The sequence below is a fragment of the Pteropus medius genome, unplaced genomic scaffold, assembly GCF_902729225.1.
Source record: "Pteropus medius unplaced genomic scaffold, Ma_sr-lr_union100, whole genome shotgun sequence".
In the NCBI taxonomy this organism is placed as follows: domain Eukaryota; kingdom Metazoa; phylum Chordata; class Mammalia; order Chiroptera; family Pteropodidae; genus Pteropus; species Pteropus medius.
Genome location: NW_024342471.1, coordinates 10,102,436 through 10,126,113, shown reverse-complemented (window position 1 = coordinate 10,126,113; position 23,678 = coordinate 10,102,436). Strand labels below are relative to the sequence as shown.

Sequence of the window (23,678 nt, the reverse complement as noted above, 5' to 3'; positions counted from 1 at the left end):
CCTTTAAAGTTTACAGGAAAGATGAGGAACCAGCAAAGGAGGCTGAGAAGGAGCAGGAAGTAAGCTAACAGGAAAATTACAAGAGAGAGAAATTCTTGAAGCCAATTGAAAAAAAAAAGAGTGTTTCAAGAAGAAAGGAGAGACTGCTGTACCAAATGCTGCTGATGGGCTAAGTCAATTGAGAACTGACCAGTGACGTAAAAGCCACTGATAACCTTGGCAAGAACAAATGAGTGGAATGAAAGAGGCAAAAGTCTGACTCCGCCAGAGTGGGTTCAAGAGCAAATAGTAGGATAGGAAGTAGAACTGGTGAATAAAGACCTGGCTGTCCAACACGGTGGCCACCTGCCACAGGTGGCTACTGAACACTTGAACGATGGCTAGTACAAAATGAGTGCTATAAGTGTGAAATAGACACTGGATTTTAACAACAATATGAAAAAAATACAAAATAGCGCAGATTTTTAAAATACTGATTACACGTCAAAATAATATTTTGGATATATTAGGCTAAATAATATTAAAGTTAATTTTACCTGTTCTTTTTTATTGAGTTTACTAGAAAAATTTGAAATCTCTTTGTGGCTTACATTACATTTCTAATGGCTAGTGCCGGGAGCGATCATCCTTTTGAGAAGTTTTACTGTAAAAGGGAGCCGAGAACTGAAGCCACTGACCAAGAGATACCTCTGTCAGTGACTACTCAACTTTGTCTATGCATGACCCATTTCACCTAGGCCAGATAGTCCCCCAAATCACCAAACCTACCTGTGCCTCTTGTTAGAATCTGTGGACTTCCTTGGGAAATCAAAATGCTCTATATTTTGATTTGGCTGATGTTTACGTCAGTGTAGTTAGATGTAAAAAATTCATTAGGCTGTGTACTTAATATTTGTACATTTTGCTATAAGTAAATTAAATCTAAAAAAGAAAAAAATTAAAATGAAATGAAAAGTCTGGATGAGAAGTCTGTTTTGATTAAAAGTACAAGAAGAATCGCAGGACTCAAGAGCTGGGCAATGCCGCCCCCATCGTATTCCGGCTGGGGACACACAGTCCCATGGGCCTGTCTCCCAGCACCAGAACAGAACCATAAAGCCAACTTGGTTCTTCACAGGGTTTAGACCACCTGCTCTCCCTGAGAGTCCCCCCACCCCCCCAGTTTACCCTCCAAGAAAAAATGTGAAGCGTGGGAAAGGCTCAGCAGGGGGCTACTGCTCTGGGCTCCGCTGAGAAGACAATGCAAACAATGGAGAAACAAAAGCCCCCTCCAGAGGGGAAGGCTCGCTATTGAGGGCCCTCAGTCCACTTCAACCAAGAGAGGCGGGCAGGCCGAGGACCTGCCAAGGAAGGAGAACAAAAGAGGGGACTGCTGAATGGGGGACGTGCCCAGGCTGGCCCTGAGCTCCCCTCCGTCCTTCATACCCACCTGCTCATCTCTTTCCTCCGCTTGTCCAGACAAAAGCAAACATTGAGGGCTCTCTCAACTTCCAATTAGTTTTTCAAATGAAATAATGACCACCGGGACCGGCAGCTACTTGTGGTTTTTTTCGAGGTGATTGCAATTATAAAGGCAGAAACCATGATAGAAACAATTCCGGTGCTTTATCACCATTAATGATGACACTAATGACGTCTTAAAAGACTTAACCCCTCTCTGCATAGGTGCCAAGAGCTTCCCATTCCCATGGGGGGGTCCTACTTAATACGAAGTACTATTTTTTTCTTTTCACTAAAGAAAAGCTCTAATCAATGGGGGACTGGTCGCTTTTAAGGATAACCCCTTATGTTTGTATTAACTTAAAGTTCACAAAGAGGTTTCCCATGCATTACTTCATTTGCTCCCTACCACAGCTCTCTGGGGACAGGCAGAGCAGGGTGCTGGCCTCATGGACAGGTGAGAGGTCAGGTGACTCAGCCAGTTCCTGCAGCTCTGAGGGGGTACAGCTGAGCACTGATTCCTGATTCCAGGGCAGTGCTCTTGTGTTGTTTCAAGACTCCAGGCCCCTCTGATATGAGCTGGGGAGTCAAGTGAATTAAGAGAATAAACAAACAAATAAACATGGACCTGGTGTAAACTCTTTAAGGGCTCCTCCTAACAACATAGGAAATAACAGTGATGATATCTATACTAATCAGAGCAAACAGTCAATGTTAAGTGCCGGGTACTGTGGTTTGCGTGTGTTTTGGATGTGACCTCATTTAATCCTTATATAGCTCTCAGAGGTATTATCCCCATTTTTACTGATGGGAAACTGAGGCCCAGAGAGGTTAAGAAAGATGTCTAAGGAGATATATTAAATTAGGGAATTCAGAGCTTGTCAGTTGGACTCTAAACTGCCGTGCTTAGCATTCCTTAGAGAAGGCCCAGCGCTACTGTGTCAAAGAAAAACCAGAGATACACAGTAGTTAAGGTGGTTAAAACAGATTTTATTCAGGGCTCAACTTCAAACACAGCATAGGCAAGCAGAAACTTACAGGCAAGAAGCAGGGTGGGGATCAGTGGATGGAAATTTATGAAGAGGAAACATCAAAGATCAGTGGGATTCTGGCTGCACTGACCTAACAGGATTCTTGCTGAAGGGGGACGGGGATGATCAGATATCACCTGGGAACCTGGGAACGGTAGAGGGTGAGAAACCTGATCAGATATCAAGGTGATCAGATATCAAGGATAGGGTTTTCTGGTTAAGTGATTTAGCAAGGTTCTTGCTAAAGCTAGATTCTACAAGGAAGTACACACATGGGCCAAGGAGAAGTTTCAGGAGCCTGACTCAAGTTTGGCCAAGCAAAGAATCTTTGTCAGTAGTGAATAATTTGAGCAAAACGCCAGTGAATTTCAGAAGTTACGAGTTAGGCCTGCTGTCACCTCCAGCCTTCCCAGATCCAACACTAGGCTACAAGCAAGCAGGTTCTCTCCTGCAGCCTTACTCCAGAGTTAAGAGCTAAGAGCCCTTCAAGAAGCTTCACCCAGTGGGAGGGCCAGGAAGAGCATAGGAGGTGAGTTTCTGCCTCCACTATGTCCCAGCATAAAAATCCAAGTTCCCTAAAATGTCACTGGTCCTAAAATAAAATCTACCCATTTTCCCACAGCCCTTAAAAGCCCTATTTGTTTAGGCTGCTGAGGATCCTCTCCTTGCTAACTCCGCCCTAGTTGACTGACTTACTTTTAGCTCAAATATGCCAAGATCATGCCTCAGAGTCTTTGCATATGTTGATTCTCTGCCTAAAGTGCTCTTCCCCAGCTCTGCAAAGGCTCCTTCTTGTCTTTCAGGTGTCTGCCTCTCCTTCTCAACCCCTCTGTATAAAAACTGCTTCCTTTGAAGCTTGTCTCACATTTGTAATCACTCTGCTCTCTCCCCTCCAAGTTGTAAGTGGACCAAGGGCAGCGAATGTATCTATCTTGCTCACAGCTGTAGCTCTAGACACCGCGCAGAGCCTGGTAGTAAATGTCTGCTGTTGCTTTGTTCTCCAGCTCCAAGTCTGCAGGCCAGCCCTGAACCAGCCTTGCTGGCCCTTAGCCTTGCCAGCCCCTTCTCCGGGAAGCTGTTTCCTGGCCTCTCTCTTCCTCCAGCCACTCCACTTCTGTTCTTAGGCCCTAGTTCCCCTTCTCTCCACCACTGTCCACCAGGCCTCATCTAGTCTGTCTTCGACTGTACAGGTCTGGTTACAGGTGTGAAAGTCCCAGCAGGGTGGGCTCCCTTGCTCTCGTTCCCACCCCACCACTCTGAGATGCTGAGGTCCCAGGATACCTAAGGGACACAAGGAGCCACCCAACACCAATGGGAGACCAATATCATCCTTTCCTCTCAGGGTGGGATTAAAATTTTTTAAATGCAAAGCTCCCGGTCCTGTATCAACCGAGTGAAGTTGGCAGGTGGAACAGCACGTGTGGTGTGTGGAACTGACGCCTGGGAGGGGTGGGGCTACGGCAGGCTGGAGAGTACAGGTCCTATCTGAAGGAAGGAGCTGCTGTTCAGCTTGTGCTCATTGTCGTCATGCAAGAATCGGGCCCAAAGCTGCCAACTCTGAATTTTTCAAGGGAATCCAAAACCCCAAACCTAGGGGTGGCTCCATAGTGTAGTGGTTAGCACATCTGCTTTGCACACAGAAGGTCCTGGGTTCACACCCCAGGTGGAGCCACGGACCCACCAGGTCGCCAGGCCCGGGTACACACTTGAGCCTGGAGGCGTATGTGGGAGGAGGGGATGCCTTATCTTCAGAATCCAGTTTACCTCAGGAGCAATATCAGCATATACAGATTCAGAATTGGGAAGTGTGCAGGGGGCTGGGGGTGGATTAAAAAGGGGGAAAAAAACCCAAACCTAGATTTCTATATGAACTTTCTTAAGTTGTGTCAGCAACCAATTCAGCTTAAAACAAAACAAAACAAAAAAACTGACTCAAATAAAACATATCTGTGGGCCACCAGTTTGCAATCTCTGGGAAAGGTGAGGTCTCCTTCCTATCTTAGAGGCACCCCTGTAATTGCCTACATCACCCTTCCGCCTACAGAACACCATTCAGAAGTAGTGCAAATTCCAGAATCTCCTTCCCCTTTTCCCCAATCAAAATCCCAATTTCGTCACAGTAGTGAATTCCAGCTAAATTAGAAAGCAACCTAAAAATAATTTCTACTCCAATCCCAAACTGTTAGGATTACTCACATTTCAGAAGTTATCTAAATGTATTTGTTTCAATTAGTAGAATTATAGGCAATAAGTCAAAGTACATAACTTTGGGCCAGTGAGGAAAGACGCCAAGCACTGGCCCAAGCGCTTCAGATGCTCGGAACTCCTTCAGTCAGATAAGGTAGGTACTGTTGTTATCTCTTTTACAGAAGAAAAAAAAGGCTTAGGGAAGTTAAGCCACTCGCCCAAAGTCCCTCACCCTGGTAAATGCTAAGAGCACGTTTGCCTGACACTGAAGTCTATACATTTAACCACACTATTCAATATTACTCTTCTAAGCGATGCTATATAATCTCCATGTAACGGTGGTCCTGGGCACGACTTCAAGAGGTCATTCTCGAGATGTGTATGATCCTCTGTGAGCCCAAGGTAACTCATGTGGTCAGCCTTCTTTTAAGACAATCCTTTCCCTTCCCCACTGCATGCTGAGACAAAACTTTCAAGGCAAAAGCAGAGCTTTCAGATACCAATGGTGTTGCTATGCAGACAGTTGGTACCCTCTGCTGGGGAAGAAAAAGAGATACTGGCTTTTCCAAGCAATTCTCATTTAAGAGGTGAGAGGGACCAATGGGAAAGGGCCCGAAGAAACACTTGGCCGTTGTGTCAACAATACTTCCCAACTAAGTCCCATGTATATGCCCCCGGGTCCCATCAGTCCAAGAATAAACACTCAATCAGGCCTTTATTCCCGTTATTCTCTTTATTCCAAAAACAAATTCATTACAGATTTCAACTTTTCAAATGCAACATCTGGGTAAGTTAGGAATATTTACAGCATCTTGCTATGGCACATGCCAAAGAAACAGAGTATCTGGGTTCACAGGTATCTGCTCTGTGTTGGGGCAATAGAAAAACAAGCAAAAGTATAACCACAATTTTGACTGTTTTTCTTTTTAAATAAAGGTTTTTTTGTTTTGTTTTGTTTTTTTCCATTCCTCTTTTCAAACTGTGAATTGTTCTTGACTCTTCTTGACATTCATTTCAGGTTTCATAATTTCCTTCCTTCTTCTGGAACTAATGTGCTGTTCTGGAAGGAAAAGGGGACAAATACAAACTTACTGAAGGTTTCAATTCACTATTAAAGTTCCTAACTGGTGACAACAGAGAGACCAAGGTACTCTCCCACTATAAGATCCCATTAGTAAGGGAATAATCATTTTTTTCCTATTAATTCTATTTATTTATGCCCCATCTTATTTCAGAAAAGAATATAAGACAGCTAGTTCAAACTAAAGCTAATGACAACTTAAATAAAAATAATGAAACAAACATGATAGCAAAGGAAGAAAGTAGTATGTGAAAATTTAAGGAGATGGGGTAATTCCAGGCACACCTCTCACAGTGCAAGGCCAAAAAGACAGTGTAAATTTCAACTAGAAGAACAGAGAGGATGGTTTAAAGAGTGGTCATTTTCAGTTTCCCAGACTCCAGGTCTGCCAACCAACACATGTAGCTTGGAAGACAACATTTTGACCACGCAATACAGAAACCTGCACCATCTTCCCGCCATGCGGTCATGTTCTACCACTAGTCAGAATTGGTGTCTAAACCTAAGAAAGAACGATTCTCAAAAATGGGACTCAGCTCATAGAGAAATTTTAAGAGGGGATAAAAACACTCTTCATTCCTTCTTTCCCCAAGGCTGGCTTTTGCTAGACTCCAAGAAGTAATGGGGAAACACAGGAATGGAAATGACAATCTAGACAGACACTGTGCACCCAAGAGGGTGAGAGCCAGTGATTCAGGCGGCTCTGGCAGGCAGAGGCAGGGTGCTGACACACACGTCGTCCTTAGCAGGCAGCTATCTCCCGTGGTGAGGGCTGGTGTGATGGAGCAATCTTCCAGAATGGCGGGCTCCCAACCAATTAATCAACAGTTCCAGGAGGCACGCACAGGCACAGAACTAATGCTGAGGGCTGAAATGAGTGCCCCGGATTCCCTGCCAACATCCAGAGGTTCCTGGGTACTTTAAAATGTGTGTGTTCCCAACTGTTCACAAGGGGGAGGACAGCATGAGTATGAAAGAAGAACAGCTGGAAGGGTAGTGGCCCACAAGCCTCTATCTTGGCTAAGAAGTTACGCCTGATCAAATCAATGCCTGTCCTCAGTTCGAAAGCACTTAGCTATCAGACTTCCCTTTAAAATACAAGGTCCCAACCTCAGGAAGTCCCAAACAGCCAAATGATCAAGTGACTTTCTTATCTTTCAAGTAGTAGGCTGGGGATAGACTATCTAAAAATCAAGAAAAACAAAAGCAATCCAGAGTTACTTTAAAGAATTAAAGAGTTCAATATTTAGCAGAAAGGACTACTTCTGAAAGCAAATCTCAGACAGAGCATGCACAATTGAGGACAAAACCAAATGGGAACGGCCAGGAAATGAGGGTGGGGAGAAGAGACTGACGAAAAATGGCCACGGGGGCACTTTTTGGAGTGTGGAAATAGTCTGTAACTCGATTGAGGTGGTGTTTCCATGAGTGTATAAGTTTGTCGAGATTCACAGAATTGTACACAAAAAAGGGTGAATTGTACTATATATAAATTAAACCTGAAAACAAAACAAAAAAATTGTAGTTTCTTTCTGTGTTGAGGAGTAGACATTCCAGCTTATACTCACACATCAGTGAAAAGGCTCTACCTTCTATGCTTTTGCTGATTTTTCCTATTTTCAGAGGATTAAAAATTAGATGGCTTTGTTGCTCTGGCAGGGAAAGCCATTTCCACAGCAAGGGACAGGAGGGAACATGATTAGAAAATTCAAATAGTTCCTTCCTCTTTGTTGGTCTAGTACAAGGATCAGCAAACTGTGACCCATGAGCTAAATCCAGCATGCCACCTGCTTTTGTAAATAAAGTTTTATCAGAACATAGCCATTCTCAATTGTTTACATAGTCCATGGTGGCTTCCACATGATAGTGGCAGAGTTGAGTAATTTTAACAGAGACCATATAGCCTGTGAAGGCTAAAATACTATCTGGCTCTTTCCAGGAAACTAGAGGAGCTGATCAATGAAGCATCAGATACTCTCTCCCTCCCTACCTTTACCTTACTTCCACTTCCATCTTCATCCTAGGGTTAATACCTGAATGGAGAATGGGTGATACTTCACATGACATTTTAGTCACACAGGGAGCAAGCAGCCCTGAACCATATCCTGAGCTCTAGGAACCTGGGTTCTGATGCTGGCTTTGATCTGTGGTGTAAGTCTCACCAAACCACACTGTCTGGCCCAACCAGAGATTAGTGTTACAAAAAGGCCTAGAGTGACAAGGTGTGCCAGGATTTGCCATGGGTCCATCGTGTAATGAATTTAATGTTCTGAATGGGATTCTCTTTTAAAAAGTCTAAGGTTAAATCTGTCTTATCCTTAACTCCACTCTCCTGTAAACACAGACAGGTTCTTGTCTACAAAGTACCCATGGGACTTAAGGGAGGATGGAGTCCTACAGTCAAAGCCAGGTCAAGGTTGCTCTATTGCAAAGTTACCCCATCGGCCGGGCTAACTCAGGGGTCTTCGGCTTTTGTCCTGATGCAGTCACGACCTGGTCCAGGAAGTGGGAAAATAGACTCAGAATTCAGCTTCGGCATAGGGAGGAGTGGGCAGGGACAAGCGGGCTGCAAACTAGATAAATAACTGACATGCATGAGGTGGGCAAGATGGGAAAGGGGCCCTGTTTCTGGGACGAGTTCGCCCTTCATCTTTACCGTAATGTCCTATATTTTGCCAATCTACTGCTCTGCTCTGCAGCGATCCTGCCAAAGGAAAGAGGGGTTGAGAATCAAGAAAGGACAGTGAGAAGAGAAATAAGCTGAGGAAAGAAATGGCAAACACACCCGACCAGAGCTTCCATTAGGGTCACTGATTTTCCCAGTGGCAGAGTTCACTCTAGGACTCACAAAGACAGCAACATTGAGTGGGCTTCAACTTTCTATATAAGATGTTGGGGGAATGAGAATCATGGTCTCTCTCCCCAGAAAATGTACACTATTTTAGGATTCCCGATTAGGAACTCCTGCAAGCAGGATCTAAATCAATGGTTTCCACCCCTCATCTTCCCTTGATTTTGTTGGTCTTATGTGGGCAACTTTTAGAAAAGAGAGAACTCAGCAGAGCACAGCCTTCTGGCTCCCTGGGGCCTAGAGTGGCCACTGCAGGGAAACAGGGCTCTGCTTAGAAAAAATAGTGAAGTCCCTGGCTGTTTCTCAGATGCAATGCATAGCTGCCAAGTTAAGGCTGCTGGAGGGGCACGAAAATGAACCAGCTGCCACTGCTGGTGCTAAGGAAAGCTCTGGTAGAATCTGGATTACTACAGGGAAGTCCAGTAGCACGTTGGGACCAGGCCTCCACAGTGAGACACTCAGAAAGTTCACAATGGACACTCGGGCAGAGATGAGACATGTTGCTCTCCCACCCACTAGTGAATAGTCTCTGAGAAAGCCTCTCTCTGATCTGACCAACTTAATCGGCAGCCATGTTTGCGGGTGCACTACTGAGTTACATTCTTCCAGCAAAAGTCCTGGAGAGGAGAAAGCAAGGCACGTCTGAAAATGCTAACTTCCAAAGGTGAAAGCAATTTTGACCTTTTCTTATTGACCTTTACGTGGCTGAAATCACCTAACTTCTAATAAATCAATGGGAAATGCCTATGTGACATTTAAATTTACCTCTAATCCAGGTTTGAAAGTCAAACTGCCATTATGTCGAGATCTGACCATTGTATGAACCTAAGACTGTCTGGTTCTTGGGGATGTGGTGTGGGCCACTGAGCACTGCTCCCCACTGGAGGCCCCTGTAAAACCTCTGGTAGTTTCTGGAGGGGAAGAGCATGGACCCTGTGCTTAGGAGGAAGAGCTCTGGGAGCTTGCTGGGAGTTATGGGCACTAACTCCCTGGGGTGGGAGGAGGGTCGATCAGAATTCTCCGTGGCGGCAGAGAACATTTTTTACAGCCAGCATATCAACAACAATCTTCTGCCACATGTTCCACTCTATTTTCATCTTCATAAAGCAATTATTTTCTTCTCTTGTTCTAATGTGTTGGGGCATAAATAGCTACGGCTTTAATACATTTAAAGCTGACCACTAATGTCTTTTTATGACTTAAAAGACTTCTGTATCGGGCTGAATTAACATGTCACACTTGCCACTAAGAATATGAATCATTTTGCCACTTATCGTTGTTCAGAGCTGACAAAAATATTCCTAATCCCACTCTAAGACTGTGGCCCAGCCCCTGCCTTACCTTTTGATTGCCTGCTGGGCCAGCATCCTATTGCCAGCCAGAAACGTCACACTGCCCAAGATGGCCAGGTACTTTAGGGTCTGGAACATGTTGAGCTGAGTCCAGTAGACATACATGAGTCCCAGCATAGCTACGAGAACAGGTGTCATGATACCAATTAAATAAAATAATGACAATGTGCCGAGGCAGAGGACAGAAGCAGTAACTTTTGGATCCTAAAAAGGTCTGTATTTCTAGACCAGCTTGGTTTATTCCTTTTATTGGATATCAGAAAATAGATAACTCAATATACTTGCCTCTCAGCCTTGGCCACCAAGAAATCCAGAGGTAAAAACCAGACCTCAGCTACTTTATCTATCTTGTTCCATGTTCTGGTTCACATCTATTTTCTTTAATGTAGGTTTTGTTTTTGTTTTTCTCAAACATTATTGTCATGTTATATTTGAAACTCGTTTTATTTTTCAAATTCTGAATGAAAGCAGGCAGGATTAAATAAATGAATAATTTCCTTTTTATCAAAAAAAATTTAAGGATAACCTGCCACTGCAACAGGAGGGAAGCGAGGAGGACTGGGCAGGAAGGTTTAATGAAAAGGACTCAGGCCTGGGGTTCTGATCTCCAATCAGGGAGAGTGCTTCTGGAAAGGCTCTGCTCTTCCAGCCATTTAATGTCGCTGAGACTAAATTCTCTCACCTGTCAAACACGGATCATAATTCCTGTCCCGGTCACCCCCATTAGGGTTGTGATGAGAATCAAATGAGAGAATGTGCACAAAAAGCACTCTGGCAAGAAAAGTCATGGCTTTAAACAAATTTATATTCAGGTTTTGTTCCCAGCCTGAACCAGGAGGGCTATCACTCAAATCCAGTAACTGGGCTGGAGAGAAAGGTCATCCTGTCAATTTTGCCCAGAAGGATAATGGATGAACTACAGCAGGGGGTTCTTAACCACTTTCGAGGTCATAGACTACTGTGAGAATCTGATCAAAGTTATGGACTCTTTTTTTCCAGAAAAATACAGATACGCTTTCGCCTAGAATTTCAAGGGATTCATCTACGGATTCCTACGGAAGCCGCACGCTATGGGCACAAGATAGTGACTCCTAAAAGCGTCAAAGAAATTAGAAACAAATGTTGAAGTCTCAGTGAAATGCGAGGCACTACCAATCCAATAGAGCTGAAAGTCCCCGAAATGCTTAGCTGATTTGTGAATTTACTGTCTCGTTATGTTTAGGTCCTAAGTTCTCAAGAGAACCATGCAGAACACTGTGTCTGACTGTGGAAAGAAGTGTTTTCTATTAGTGTCCAGACACAGCCGCCAGCAAATGTGACGATCAATACGGTGGAGAAAGATAACCTTTGGAAAATGCATTAATGCTCTTCACCCAGGAAGATGGCTCAATGTAAAGATACGATAAGTGAGTAATCTCTGGAAATGAACAGGGCTATTAAATGAGGGCAAATGGCCTGCCAACAGCAGCCCAGTACAATGAAACACAATATAATGACAGCTGTTCTAAGTTGATGGCCCAAACAGGTTTATCATCATATTAACTGTCCTAAAAGGCCAGGAGGAAGAGGGAAATGTTATACTATTAAGTCATTATAGTTAATAGGTTGTGGGTCTACTTAACAGGGCTTTTGCAGTGAGTGGCTAAATGTCAGAGGAGGTTAAATGGAATTAGTGGCCTGGGGCGCTTACCAGCATGTCCCAGGTGAAAGATAACTGTGCTAGGAGCAAAAGTGAAGTTGGAGACGTTGGCACCAATCCGGATCCACTAAACGATGGAGAGAAATAAATTAAAAAGACATTAGAACTTGAAAGGGAGGCAACACAAGGCAGGTCAATGCTAATCCAATGACTAGCCCTAAGGGCTTAAAAGTTCATACATACTTGAAGGACAGGGAATTTTTCCAAGTGACAACTACCCTATTTAAGTCCTCAGGAAAAATTGTTCCTTTTTTTCTTTAGAAAGGCATTCCAATACCTGCTCTCAAATGTGCTGGGTAATTCAAACCTGAACATCATTTTTAATGACAGCAAAAGTTTCTTTTTTAAAACAGGTGAACACATGAAACTGAAAGGTCAGAAACTGCATTTATGATGAAGTAACTGGCACCCCTGCTAGTTTCTCTAAGTATTGGTTAGATAAACCCGCTGGCAGCTGGTAGGATGAGTGTTCTTGCTGTGGGTTCCGTGCCTACTGAAATTCTGATCACTCAAATATGACAACAGGTCCCCATACCCTAAGGTCTCATTTCTGAAAGCTTGTGGCATGCCTTTCAGATTTAGATTGACCAATAATTCTTTTATTAAAATCAATGAATTAGAAACACAGGCAACTTTCCAAAGTAAGATCTAATGATTTTCTCAAAATTCTCTAAGTTTGAGGATATGTATCTGTTTATAATTTTTAAAGAGACTAAAATTGGCAAAAAAAATTAAAAGAGTACTTTAAAGTAGAAAAGGTAAAAATTTCCTTCTTCTATACTCCTTAGAAAGTGTTCTCCTTACAGGTGACCAACACTAAAAGAGGCCTTTTTAAGGTTTTTACACAAAGATGATCCCACTAAACATACTATCCTACCCCTTGTCTTCTTCACTCAACAAGACATCTTGGCAATCTTATCATATCAGCACATAAATCTATCCATTTTTTAAATAAGCTGCATATTATTCCATTGTATGGATGTACCATAATTTATTTAACACTTGCTTTTAAGAGGACTTTAAGTTGTTTATAGTTGTATGCTTTAAAGAGTGCTGAAATGCACAGCCTCTGTACTCTCTTTTTATACAGCTATCAGCATTGGGCCTTGTTTGTTTCACACTTGACCTTTCTGAACATTCCAACAGAGTATCCCATCCGTACACTTTTATGATTTTTAATGACTATTAGGTACTCTCTCATGCCTCTTGTTAACGGAGTGGTTTATTCGGCTGCTCTCCCATAGCGGGGAATTCTAGTTATCCTAAAATTTTTTGACCATCGGTTCAGGTCACAGCTGCTGGACCCCTTCGGAGCTGTGCTGAGGCCAGGGCACAAAGCCTCCTTTGCAACGGCTACATCTGCTGAGTCTGGCGCCAGACACATGCTGCCCATGCTAATTACAGCTACTCACCAGAGCAAAGAGTAGGAGCAAGGGCGAGAGGATCAGGGCAGTGAATGTATTGGACACCACTGTGGGGGGCCTCTTCTCAGGCTCACGGAACAGGTGCTGTCAAAAGAAGTCACGCCAAGAATATTTAAGAATGTGCCCTGAAGCAGGGGCTGCCATGTATATCTGAGACCAAAACGCCAATGACAGTCAAGAAGAGGAACTGTCTCCTAGAGGTTAAAATGCCCTGGCAATGAGTGGCCACTTGGCCTTTTGCCTCTTCTCAACGCTGGCTTCTGATCTCAGAGTTCTCCTTCCAAAGACACTACACTAGTCTCAGCTCACTAGTTAGCCAATCCTCTTTTTCCTGGAGAACGCAACCCATCAAGTGGCATTTGCCTAGTATCAAAGAGGGTGCCTAGGTATACAAACAGCTTAGGTGATACATCTGAGGCAGGCCTCTCATCATGTTTCTGGGTTCCTAGGTTGGCACTATCACATGTTGCTGCCCCACTTAAGTTAGCTAACTGGTGTTAACCATGCCCTCTTTTAAAATTTAACAGAGCTTCAACATAGGTAGTTCCAACCACAACTCACCTCTCCTGCCTCCAGAAAGAAAAAGAGCCCTAAATAAACTTTCTCTTACTCACTCTGCCTTATTTCCAGAATTAAACCAGAAAGCTGGGAAGCAGTCTGCTGATATTTCTTTGTTCAGCAGAACAGTTCTACATGAAGATCTCTGGGAAGCTCATCCACACAGTGTCACCTAGCAGAAGCAGTGATGGACAGTATTTGGGCCCAAACTGATATATATTGGCTGTGTGACCAGGGGCAAGTTGCTTTACTAATTCTGCCACAGTTTCTAACTGGAAAATTGGGATGGGAAGGCGATGACCATCCTAAAAGACTTGTGAGGATATTTAGAGGACCAAATGAAACAGGGCACTTGACTATGCTTTGTAAGCTGTAACACATGCAAATTTAACTTCTAGATTTTCTTCCAATGTATAAACTTGCGGCTGTCTCTCCTGCTTGTCAATGTCTACCAACCCAGTTCCATGATGAGGCAGCCCCACTTGAGACTTCTGTTCCCAAATTTTCGCCTCAGCTCCTCTTCTGCTGCCACAGCCATTAAACGGATTTCTAACATTGTCTGTGGCAACTGCTGCCACCTACTCTACCCTAAAAATCAATCGACACCCTTCATCATCATGGCTATAGCCGCTACTATGTAACTGCGTTTTACATTCTTAAACAAGGCTATCAGAAGGAGTTATAAAAAGAATCTTACTACTCTACCCTTTGGGCCCTTGTCCTTTTTTTAAACAGAGAAATGAGAGTAAACAGTCTGCTAGGAACACTTCAATATTAATTCATACATAGGATTCCATGTTACAACAGTATGATCATTTCTCATGACTGCAAAATAGTCCACTGGGTGGATATACCTCAGTTTTCTTAACCAGTGCTCAAACTGCTTTACAATTATGATGTTTATTTTGTGGAGTGCTTTAGAAACTTTTCAAAGCCTTTCTTTCCTTATCCATGGTCTATTTTGAGCCTCACACAGTCCTGTGGGCTACGCCGGGCAGCGGTTGCTAATATTTGCATGCAAAGAAGGTTAATCCCAGGGAAGAAGAAGGACTTGTCTCAGGGAGGAAAGCCCTGTCTTCCACCTGCTGACCCCATCAGCCCTGATTTATGCAGGATCAGAGAGGAAGAAAGCCAAACCCAGCTTTGCTGGAGCTGTCAAGCAGTGATCTCAGGGCTGAACCTCCTGCATGTTTAGGAAAAACAGACTCAGATTCTGAGATTGTCTCCAAATATCAGCTTTCTGGGAGCTGGTCACTGGGCTCTTTGAGGATGTTCTTTAGGATGGGACTGATATTTGCTCTGCTGAATTCACAGGGTGGTGAGGACCACACTATAAAACATCATATAAACGAGTTAAAGAAGGAACCAGAGCCACCATCCAGGGGTCTGCTGCCCTCTCTCATTGTGCCCATTTCACATTTCTCCTCTGTGGTTAGTGGATAAGTCCCTTGAAATATACCTGAATTTCCTGTTTCGGGGTGAAAAGATTCTTAGACAAGACAGTCGATGGAGCATCTTCTTCAGGGAACTTGATGACCACATCAGCCTAAAAAAACAAAGACAGTCTTTAAAGGCACAGGGGCAGAGAAGGGGGTGAGACTCATCAGCAGGACAGTGCCCCCTAACTCACACCCAGGACCATACTGAAAAAAGCTCCAAGCAGTCCAATCACTTATGATCCATTAGTTGACAAATTGAGGCAGTAAAAATTTCAAGAACAAAATAAGTTATTTGTTGAAAATGCTTTTCAGAGCAAGAGTTCCAATTTTCTACTGGTCTGGTGAGCCCCACAGAGCTGCTTAATACAAAAATCTCAGCTGGTACTCAGGCTGTTACAGCTGCAATCAGAAAATGTTCGGTGTCCCTGGGAAGTGTGATTTAGTCAACAGAAAAAAAAAGAAATGAAAATGTGCTCTCATACAAAAAGCAGCCCAAAGTGCAGGAGAAGAAAAGGAGCTTTGAATACAACACAAGAAACACAGCTGCCCCTTTGTCTTGCCAAGGGAGCCAACCACCATTCAAGGCCTGCAATTTGGCCCCTGCTACCTTTCCAGCCTCACCACCTACTGCTCCTGACCAGATTCAGGTGCTCCAGTAAAATGGACCCACTCACATCACACTGAAAGCACCTCAAGCTTTTCTGTAGGCTGTTCCCCAGTGATCATCCCACAGCCCCAGATAGTATTCTGAGAAACACTTGCAATTCTTCAACCCTTAGCTCAAATGCCATGTCTCTTAAGAAGTTTTCTCTCATCACATCCATCAAAAGTAAGATATGTAGGTGAAAAGCACAAACTATAACATGCAATGCAAATGTTGGTTATTAGTTTATTAGCATTTTGCATATCCTACAATTCACTGTCCCACATCATCCTGAACTGTTATTGGAGTTCAAATCTTACCTCAGCCCCAGCCCCATATCATATCTCAAAGGCCAGAACCATTATCTCTTACATCTATGTAAACCCCCCACCCCCGCTACAGTGCTTTGGTATAATATGAAAACCTTCTTCCAGTATAACTTTTTGGCAATCTGCTAGAATCCACAAGGGCAAATGTATACTTCATTCATTCACTCGCTCACTGCTTATTAAGCGCCTACTATGTGCCGGGCTATGTGCACGCCCCTAAGACTATTAATGGCAACACTACACAGTCCCTCACCTCACAATGCAAATTTATTGCCCTGTGAACGGCACAGACAAGGCTAGGGTAAAGAGAGAGCCCATGCCCCTGCAAAGTAGTCTATGTCTGACTGTGGCACAGCCACTCTTGCCTGGGTCAAGGTACATTTAGGCACATACCATATTCCAAAGGATTGGGTTCTTCAAAGTGGCATCTCCGATGATCAAGTAAAGAGTATAGGTGCCAGACGCAGAGTCAAATTCAATCTTTCTCTCGGAAGTATCCAGTTCAAACTTGTACACATTCTTGCTGTCTGGCTCAGCAACAAACACCACTTCCTGGCCAGTCTTCTGGTTATGGAGCCGAACAAATGTCTGGATGGACCAATAATACAACCTTTCATCTGATAATTTCAAAACTCCCTCTGACCCAATATCAAATCAATGAGACAGCAGACAGGGAGCTCTGGGATATGCCAGACCTGCCCGAGGGAGTGGAAGGAGTGGCCATTCCACCCTGGCTCCCAGCTCAGAGAGCTGAGATAACTTTTTACTAGTATAAGAAATTTAACTTAGGGATCTAGCTAATTCTCAACTACTTGGAGACTGAACACCCAGTTTGTGGATGATTTAAGCTTTTTGCTGTTGCTGCAATTTCTTCTTCCTGTCAGCCTTTTGGCCACTTTGCTGCCCAATTAAGTTCTTCACCAGAGGGTGAAAAGAAGGGAAATGAGGTGGAACTGTAAGAGGCCCATTTTCAATTTCCTAGTGCCTCCAGCTAAAGATTTAGTAGAGGAGGCTTGGGGATTGATAGCAAAGCAGAGTTCCAGTCAAGCAGAGCAGCCTAGTGTCTCCAAGAGAGTCCAGGCTATGAAGGCAGTTTTGGTTCCACTATTTATTAGCTGAGAAGGTTGCTTAACCTCCTTGTGCCTTTTTTGATCTTTAAGATAAAAAGATTAACTTCTACATGTAGTGTACCTGTGTGAAGATTCTCAGTAGCGTAAGCAAAACATTTAGCACAGAATCTGGTATATACTAGCTTGTCAACAAACAGCAGCTGATATTATTATCAATATAATGGCACCAGTTTAATCACTTTGCCTTCCCAATGGCATAAAAAAATAACATTTCTGCACATTAGAACTACAGCAAAACTTAACATCCACTTGGAGCTTTTCTTTTGTGTTTCAAAATAAAGAATTCAACAAGGCAGGCAGATTGGTTCCATATTACAGATCATAAGGCACATGGATTAAATGAGTTACATGGTCACACAGCTAGCTTTGGATCCACAGAAAAAATGCAAATCTCATTTGTTACTCTACACCTGGGCAACAAAGAACATCCATGAAAGTATTTAGGGAAAGTGGCCCAGAGTCGAGAAGCATCTCGACTACAGCAGACTTGGCCAAGAATGGGTTTTAAGAGCCTGGAGCCTGATCTTCCTCCTGTCACAGCCAAGCGCAGGCGGCAGCCTTGTTCATCTGCAAAATGCCGTCTCTACCTGGGAGGTCTCTAAGCCATGGTTTCCAAAACAGAATCTTGGATGAGACAAGTACTCAGTTAAAGTTACATTTCCTCACTAACTCTCCTGCCCCAACCCCAATCTCACCAATTTAGTCTTCTAATTTCTCTTTGTATTCTTTCTTCCTTTGTGCTGTTTGGTCGGCAAATGGCATTCTGGGAAGGAGCAGGGAAATGCCAAGAGGCTGAAGGTCAGTTAGCCATGGCCCTGACCAAGTGCACTGACCAAGCTCTCTGGAGCCCAGGGGTGGAGAGAAAAGAGTAATAGAGAAGTGCTAGGAGGGTGGCCCTGGGGGAAGCTGCTCTAGAGTCTAGGAACAAGAACAACATCAGCAGCTACAAGAAACAGAGAGCAAAAGGTTTCCAAACAAATTCACTGACCTCAGTGGTCTGTTCTTGGCATGCACACAAGTCTGCTGGCTCTCGCTAAAGTATCACTACAAAACACCTAAACCAAGACCAGCAGGTCCTACATTCTTCCCTGTCTTTCAGCATTCAAAGTATTTATGTGAATTTTCCTTTATAATACAACTGTGGATGGGGCAGGGCTGAGAGCAGTTACTCTCAATCAAAGGAGATGAGAGAGGTGGAGAAGGAGGTGCCTAAGAGGATAAAGGGCCATATCAGATACTGGTTTGAAAATCTTTCAAATAATAATTATTACACTATACATGGAAAACAAAAATGAAGCCTACTGCTTTCATAATACAAAGTAGGCACAAGTTAAAAAGGGCTATTCTTCTGAGTCCCACAAATAGAAAATATGCTTTGGCCAGAAGAAAAACGTACTTTGGGCTCACTGCCTATGTTTTCCTTTTCTCAAAATTATTTTAATATATTTTTTTCGGTCAGATGGGAAAAAGCCTCAATTAAGTATTAATCTGCTTTAAATATATCTTCTCAATAGCAGCTAATCTTTTTTTAAGAGAGTATATTGCAGGATTAGGGTTACAACCAGTAACCCTGAGAGTGGGCAGAGTCACGTGGGAGAACCTGAAGAAACATACGGGATCGCAGTGACGATCTGGAAGCAGGAATTCGGAAATTTCTGTAGTCAATGTTATGCACGCATCAACAACTCTAATGTACATTAATGTTTAAGCCCGTCTGGGCTTTTTCCTGACCTGGTGAGGGGTGAGTTCAGCACCGGTGTTCACATCTACCAGCTGGAAGAACAAAGCAAAGTTCTGGTGGCTGTCTGCAATGAATGTGCCCTTGGCCTTGGCTGGGTAGGTCACTCTGAAAGAGACATTTATACAGTAAATCTTCAGACAGGATCTGTACATATCTAAGAACAGAATAAAGAATACAAACTTCACTTCATTGCCTAATCCTCCCTCTCCCATTGTAACACTTTTCTGTTGTGGACAGACAGAAATGGAGAACCGAGAAACGTCAGAATAAACTTTATCAGGGTCTGGGGAAAATGTTATGCGCAGATACTCCAGGCTTTCACTTCAAGGACCTAAGGATGTCGACTCAACCAAGTCAGGTGCCAGTGAGGTTCACATGTATGTCCCCCTACGAACACTCAGGACTGGAGAGCTGGACTGGCGAAACCACAAGGAGAAATAAACACAGGGTCGACATCAGCAGCATATGTGAGCAGGGCTGGGAGAAGAGGGGGTAGGAAAGAAGGGTACTTAGGATTTTTTCTTTTTTTAATGCTGTATTTTTTCCTGAACATTGTTTCAGTTTTGTTTCTGTCTGAAACTGTGTTTTAAAAAGTAATTTTCACAATAGGCAGACTAGATGAGAGAACTGCTCTGTTCACAGTTATTTCTGAGAATTTTAGGTTAAGATAGCCAAGGGATAGAAAAAGCTGAATGGTAATAGAGCTCATATCTGACTCTATTTTATACTTAGGCTTTATATTTACTTATGAGTAATACCAGCTCATCTATATAGAACATTAAACTTTGCAAAGCACTCTCACAGACATTACTTCAGTGCATTCTCAACAGTGCTCTCATCTCCAAAGTCACTCTGAAAATATCTAAGCCAGAGGCAGGAGATCCAGACCTTTCACAACACTTAAAGAGTGAATGCTTCACTTATATAGGCGCTGGCTAACATCCCCTATCTTCAAAATGGCCTTGAGGGTTTACTTACTTTCTTTGGCATCTATAGCCACCCAAGCTGAGTAAAGTTGCGGTATGCCTATACTCAGAGGTACAGATGGGCCCCCCAAAATAAGAATCTGGGAGTGGGCTGACAAATGCACTTCAACTCTGATCAATTGCTAATGGTTACTTAGAAGGCTGTGTTAAAGATTCTGAGTTCGGCAGAATCTTTTGCTGTGACTGATCAGTGATGCCTTCCATGGATTTGAGCAAGGGAACTGTAACCTTCAGTTCTAAGGACCTATGAAACTTCCAACTTTTCTCAGACCGACTGTGGGCCAAAGTAAATTGCCACGAGGCCACTAAAAGTCCTTACCTTCAGGACTGTGAAGATAAGGTTACACCAGAATATAAATTAATACACTGCTTCTTTTATTGAGAAAGTTTTGTTAAAAGAAAAAACAATCGTCATCTGAACTAAATATAATGTGCTTGGTGACATAGCTGACTGACTCGGACTTACCTCATTGTGGACTGGTAATACACAGTTGCTAAGGGACTGACCACTGGTATAGATAACCCCAAATCTGCTTGATGACAAACAGCATCCCTGGTACTGTGCCAGTGCAACTCTAGTCTCTTTAATTTGGAGTGCAGACTGGATCACTGCTGACACAGAAATGACATTTGGAGGGCCTCAGCTCAAGGCTGGGCTACCCCATGACCAGGAGGCATCCTACCTACCGAGTGGTTTTGGGTGCAATGCTCTGATCCTTATCCACAGTGGAGAGATCGACATTTGTGATGCCGACTTCAGTGGAGATCTTGACTCTGAGCTAGAGTAAAATACAGAAGAAAATCACCAAGTCAAGTGGTGGAGATGCCAGGAATTAACATGCATATCCAAATTTTCCTCTTAAAGATAAGTAAAGGCATGAAAAAGTCCTAAGACAGGAGTCTTCAATGATTTTAGTAAAACTGATCCAGCTGGGTAGTATTTCTACCTCTCCCTTCCTAAGGACTAAAAGTAACTCCTTGATTCTTACCCTTTCTTCCCTTCTTTGGCTTTGGTTGGATGGTACATATTTTAAAAGATAAAAGAACAAAAAAAAGATCTTTTCACATGTCCTTTAAAACAAAGAGAAAAATCTGTAAGCAGTAACCTCCAAATAATTTACATCAACAAGTACTAAATTCTAATGATGGCTAATGTTTATTGACTGCTTACTATGTGAAAGATACCAGCTTTATAAAGATTATTTCATTTAATCCCCACAATAATTCTGTAAGCTAGTGCTATTTCACATGAGGAAACTATAGCCATGTGACTTGCTTTGGCCAACAAAATGTGAATAGATGTAAAGAATGTCACTTCCAAGTGGAAGCTTTAAGAGTTACTGTGATTCTCTTTTCCTTTGATAGGGACATAGACAATGTACAGAGAGAGGCTCCTTCAGCCTCGGTCCTGGAGTAAGGACAACATGAAAGAGAGCTTCCAGTTGACACACTAGAGATACCCAACATGGGCAAAAAAGAAACTCTTGTTGTTTTAAGCTGCCGAGGTTTGGAGTCTATTATAGGCACAAACCAGTCCAATCTTGACTCTCACGTCTGAATTCTATACATTCCTTATAAACATTTTCACAAAGAGGAGCTAGTCAATGCCAGTAAACAAATTTTTTAAAATTAGGTTAAGATAAGTGTAAAATTCCAAAGAAAACATGATGAAAGTCTACTTTTGGGAAATTTTTTATTTAAAATCTAGGTTTGAATGCGCAAATTATGCAAACCCAAAGCACTTTTTATGTGCAAACATCTGTGAAATCTCCAAATATTTGATAAGCTTGACTATAATACTTAAAGAAATCTTTGCCAAATCTACTAGTTTATAGACTAAATCAGGATCAAACAATAGAGAGAGTTGAGCAAAAAATTGAAAAATAACCAGCATTATTCTAAAATGTACTATCAAGGTGTGACAGCCTCAAATCAAGGGCAAATAAGAAAAATTAAAAGAGGATAAAGATAGCTATCAAATAATTCCGTTTAACACCTTCTGCCTCCATAATAACTATTTTGTGACAACAGCCTCAATTATCAGGTTGAATAGGGGTGTTCTGTTTATCTTAAGAAAAAAAAAAAAACTTGAATGTAACAGATTACCAGAAGCTGTAAGGATTTTATTATCTCCTACTTTTGAATACACGGCCACCTATTGGCAAAATTATATTTAGTATCATCACTTGACACTGAGTCTAGGCAATTGCATGCATTATGGTGGTGGAGGAGAGGAATAGTCAGCCTTCAAGTTGAATAACCCCCTAAAGAGAGACCTGGGAGCCTCTAGTTTGGCTCTTTGGGCTCCCTCCTGAGGTAAACAGCTTCATAACGCATACAGGACTCAGAACCAAGAAGCAAGCTTTGCTGTATAAAGCTCAATGCTGAGAGGCACACCATTTCCATATGAAGAAAAACTGGAGTGGAAGGTTCAAGCAAAGAAGTAGCCAACAAGCTTTAATGAGGCTACTGACTTTTAGCAAGACACCCCACTGAGGCCACTTTCCATACATCCCCACTAGAGCATCTGGAGCACCCAGGTGCAGGGATATAAAGAGATGGCAAGATGTACTTTCTGTCCTAAAAGGAAGCATATCTGTGAAGCTAAATTATGAGAGGCCAGGCTGCTGCTTTAATGGAGGGATGTACAAAGTGCTACAAAAGCACCGGAGGACGGACTGTGACCCAAGTCAGCCAAGGGTACCCTTGGTTGGGGAGTGGGAAATTGTAGCAGGAAGGCTTAGGCAGTCCTCCAGTTTGGGAAGAGGTAGTTTAGCAATACTCCATGATATAAAATAAATCTGTCTTCATAGTTAATTCTTCTGCGATCTTCATAGTTAATTCTTCTGCAATTCTCCTCCAAATCTTCCAGTTTGGGAAGAGGTAGTTTAGCAATACTCCACGATATAAAATAGATCTGTCTTCATAGTTAATTCTTCTGCAATCTTCATCAACATTAACCTGATTTCTCTTTTCACTTCTATGATTCATTCTCTTAAAGACTCACTCATTTAATTTGCAAATGTGTTCTGGAAATCATTGCCTCACCTAAGTGTCCATAAATAGGAGACCAGTTATATAAATAATGGTACATGTACAGTATGAATTACTATGGAACAATTAAAAAAAACAAGGTAAGTGTCTACGGATAGATACGGAGATATTACCTCCTACTTTTGAAAACAAAGCTGGTAAATGAGTCTAAGCAACTGGGTGCATTATGGGGAGCTAGGGGGGCTGAAGGCCATCGAGTTGAATAGCCCCTCAAGGGGAAAGCTGGGAGCCTCTACTTTGTGACAAAAGCAAAGACAGCAAAGACTACAACTGTTTACAGAATGACCCACTTTGTCTAAATAAGAAAAGCTATGCATAAATTCATTGATATATGTACCCTCTTTTTCTTAAAGTGTATAGTTAATTGTTAATGATGGATTCCCTCTGAGGAGAGGGACTGGCTGAAGGACTGAGAGAAGGCTCTTATATTTCATTATATATCTTTTTGTACCTTGAATTTTTCTAACTACACGTGTAGCATATTTTAATCTTACTTTTTTAAAAAGAGGGATTATCTGAGCAATGAGATTGTGTGCCATATAATTTCTTCTTTATAAACATTTTTATATTAAAAAGTACCACTCAAAAAGTGTGATTTTTAAAAAATTACTTGTCTTTTCAGTAGATGGATATATACAAACAGATGTTTAAAGACTTGTGTAAGGCTCTTCAATGTATCCTAATTATAGTGATAAGGAAGCCATCAACTTTTGGGTTTTTTACTTAAAATCCT

The 23,678-nt window shown here is 42.5% G+C and overlaps 1 protein-coding gene across 4 annotated transcripts in view; it reads right to left on the bottom strand.

Annotated features, from left to right (window-relative positions):
* Positions 1–5,372: 5,372 nt before the first annotated feature.
* RPN2 (ribophorin II) overlaps positions 5,373–23,678 on the bottom strand; it is a 51,404-nt gene continuing 33,098 nt past the window's right edge. For 2 of the 4 annotated variants that reach the window (XM_039864293.1, XM_039864295.1), the window contains exons 10-18: positions 20,579–20,670; positions 18,896–19,010; positions 16,428–16,622; positions 15,083–15,169; positions 13,054–13,149; positions 11,633–11,708; positions 9,932–10,061; positions 8,396–8,443; positions 5,373–5,718 (exon numbers count right to left, since the gene is read on the bottom strand). In XM_039864293.1, the coding sequence (XP_039720227.1) occupies positions 5,706–5,718; positions 8,396–8,443; positions 9,932–10,061; positions 11,633–11,708; positions 13,054–13,149; positions 15,083–15,169; positions 16,428–16,622; positions 18,896–19,010; positions 20,579–20,670 (852 nt within the window). In that variant the 3' untranslated portion in view covers positions 5,373–5,705. Of the gene's footprint in view, positions 5,719–8,210; positions 8,233–8,395; positions 8,444–9,931; positions 10,062–11,632; positions 11,709–13,053; positions 13,150–15,082; positions 15,170–16,427; positions 16,623–18,895; positions 19,011–20,578; positions 20,671–23,678 lie in introns of those variants that run through there. The other 2 variants (XM_039864294.1, XM_039864296.1) reach the window with 2 other exon arrangements.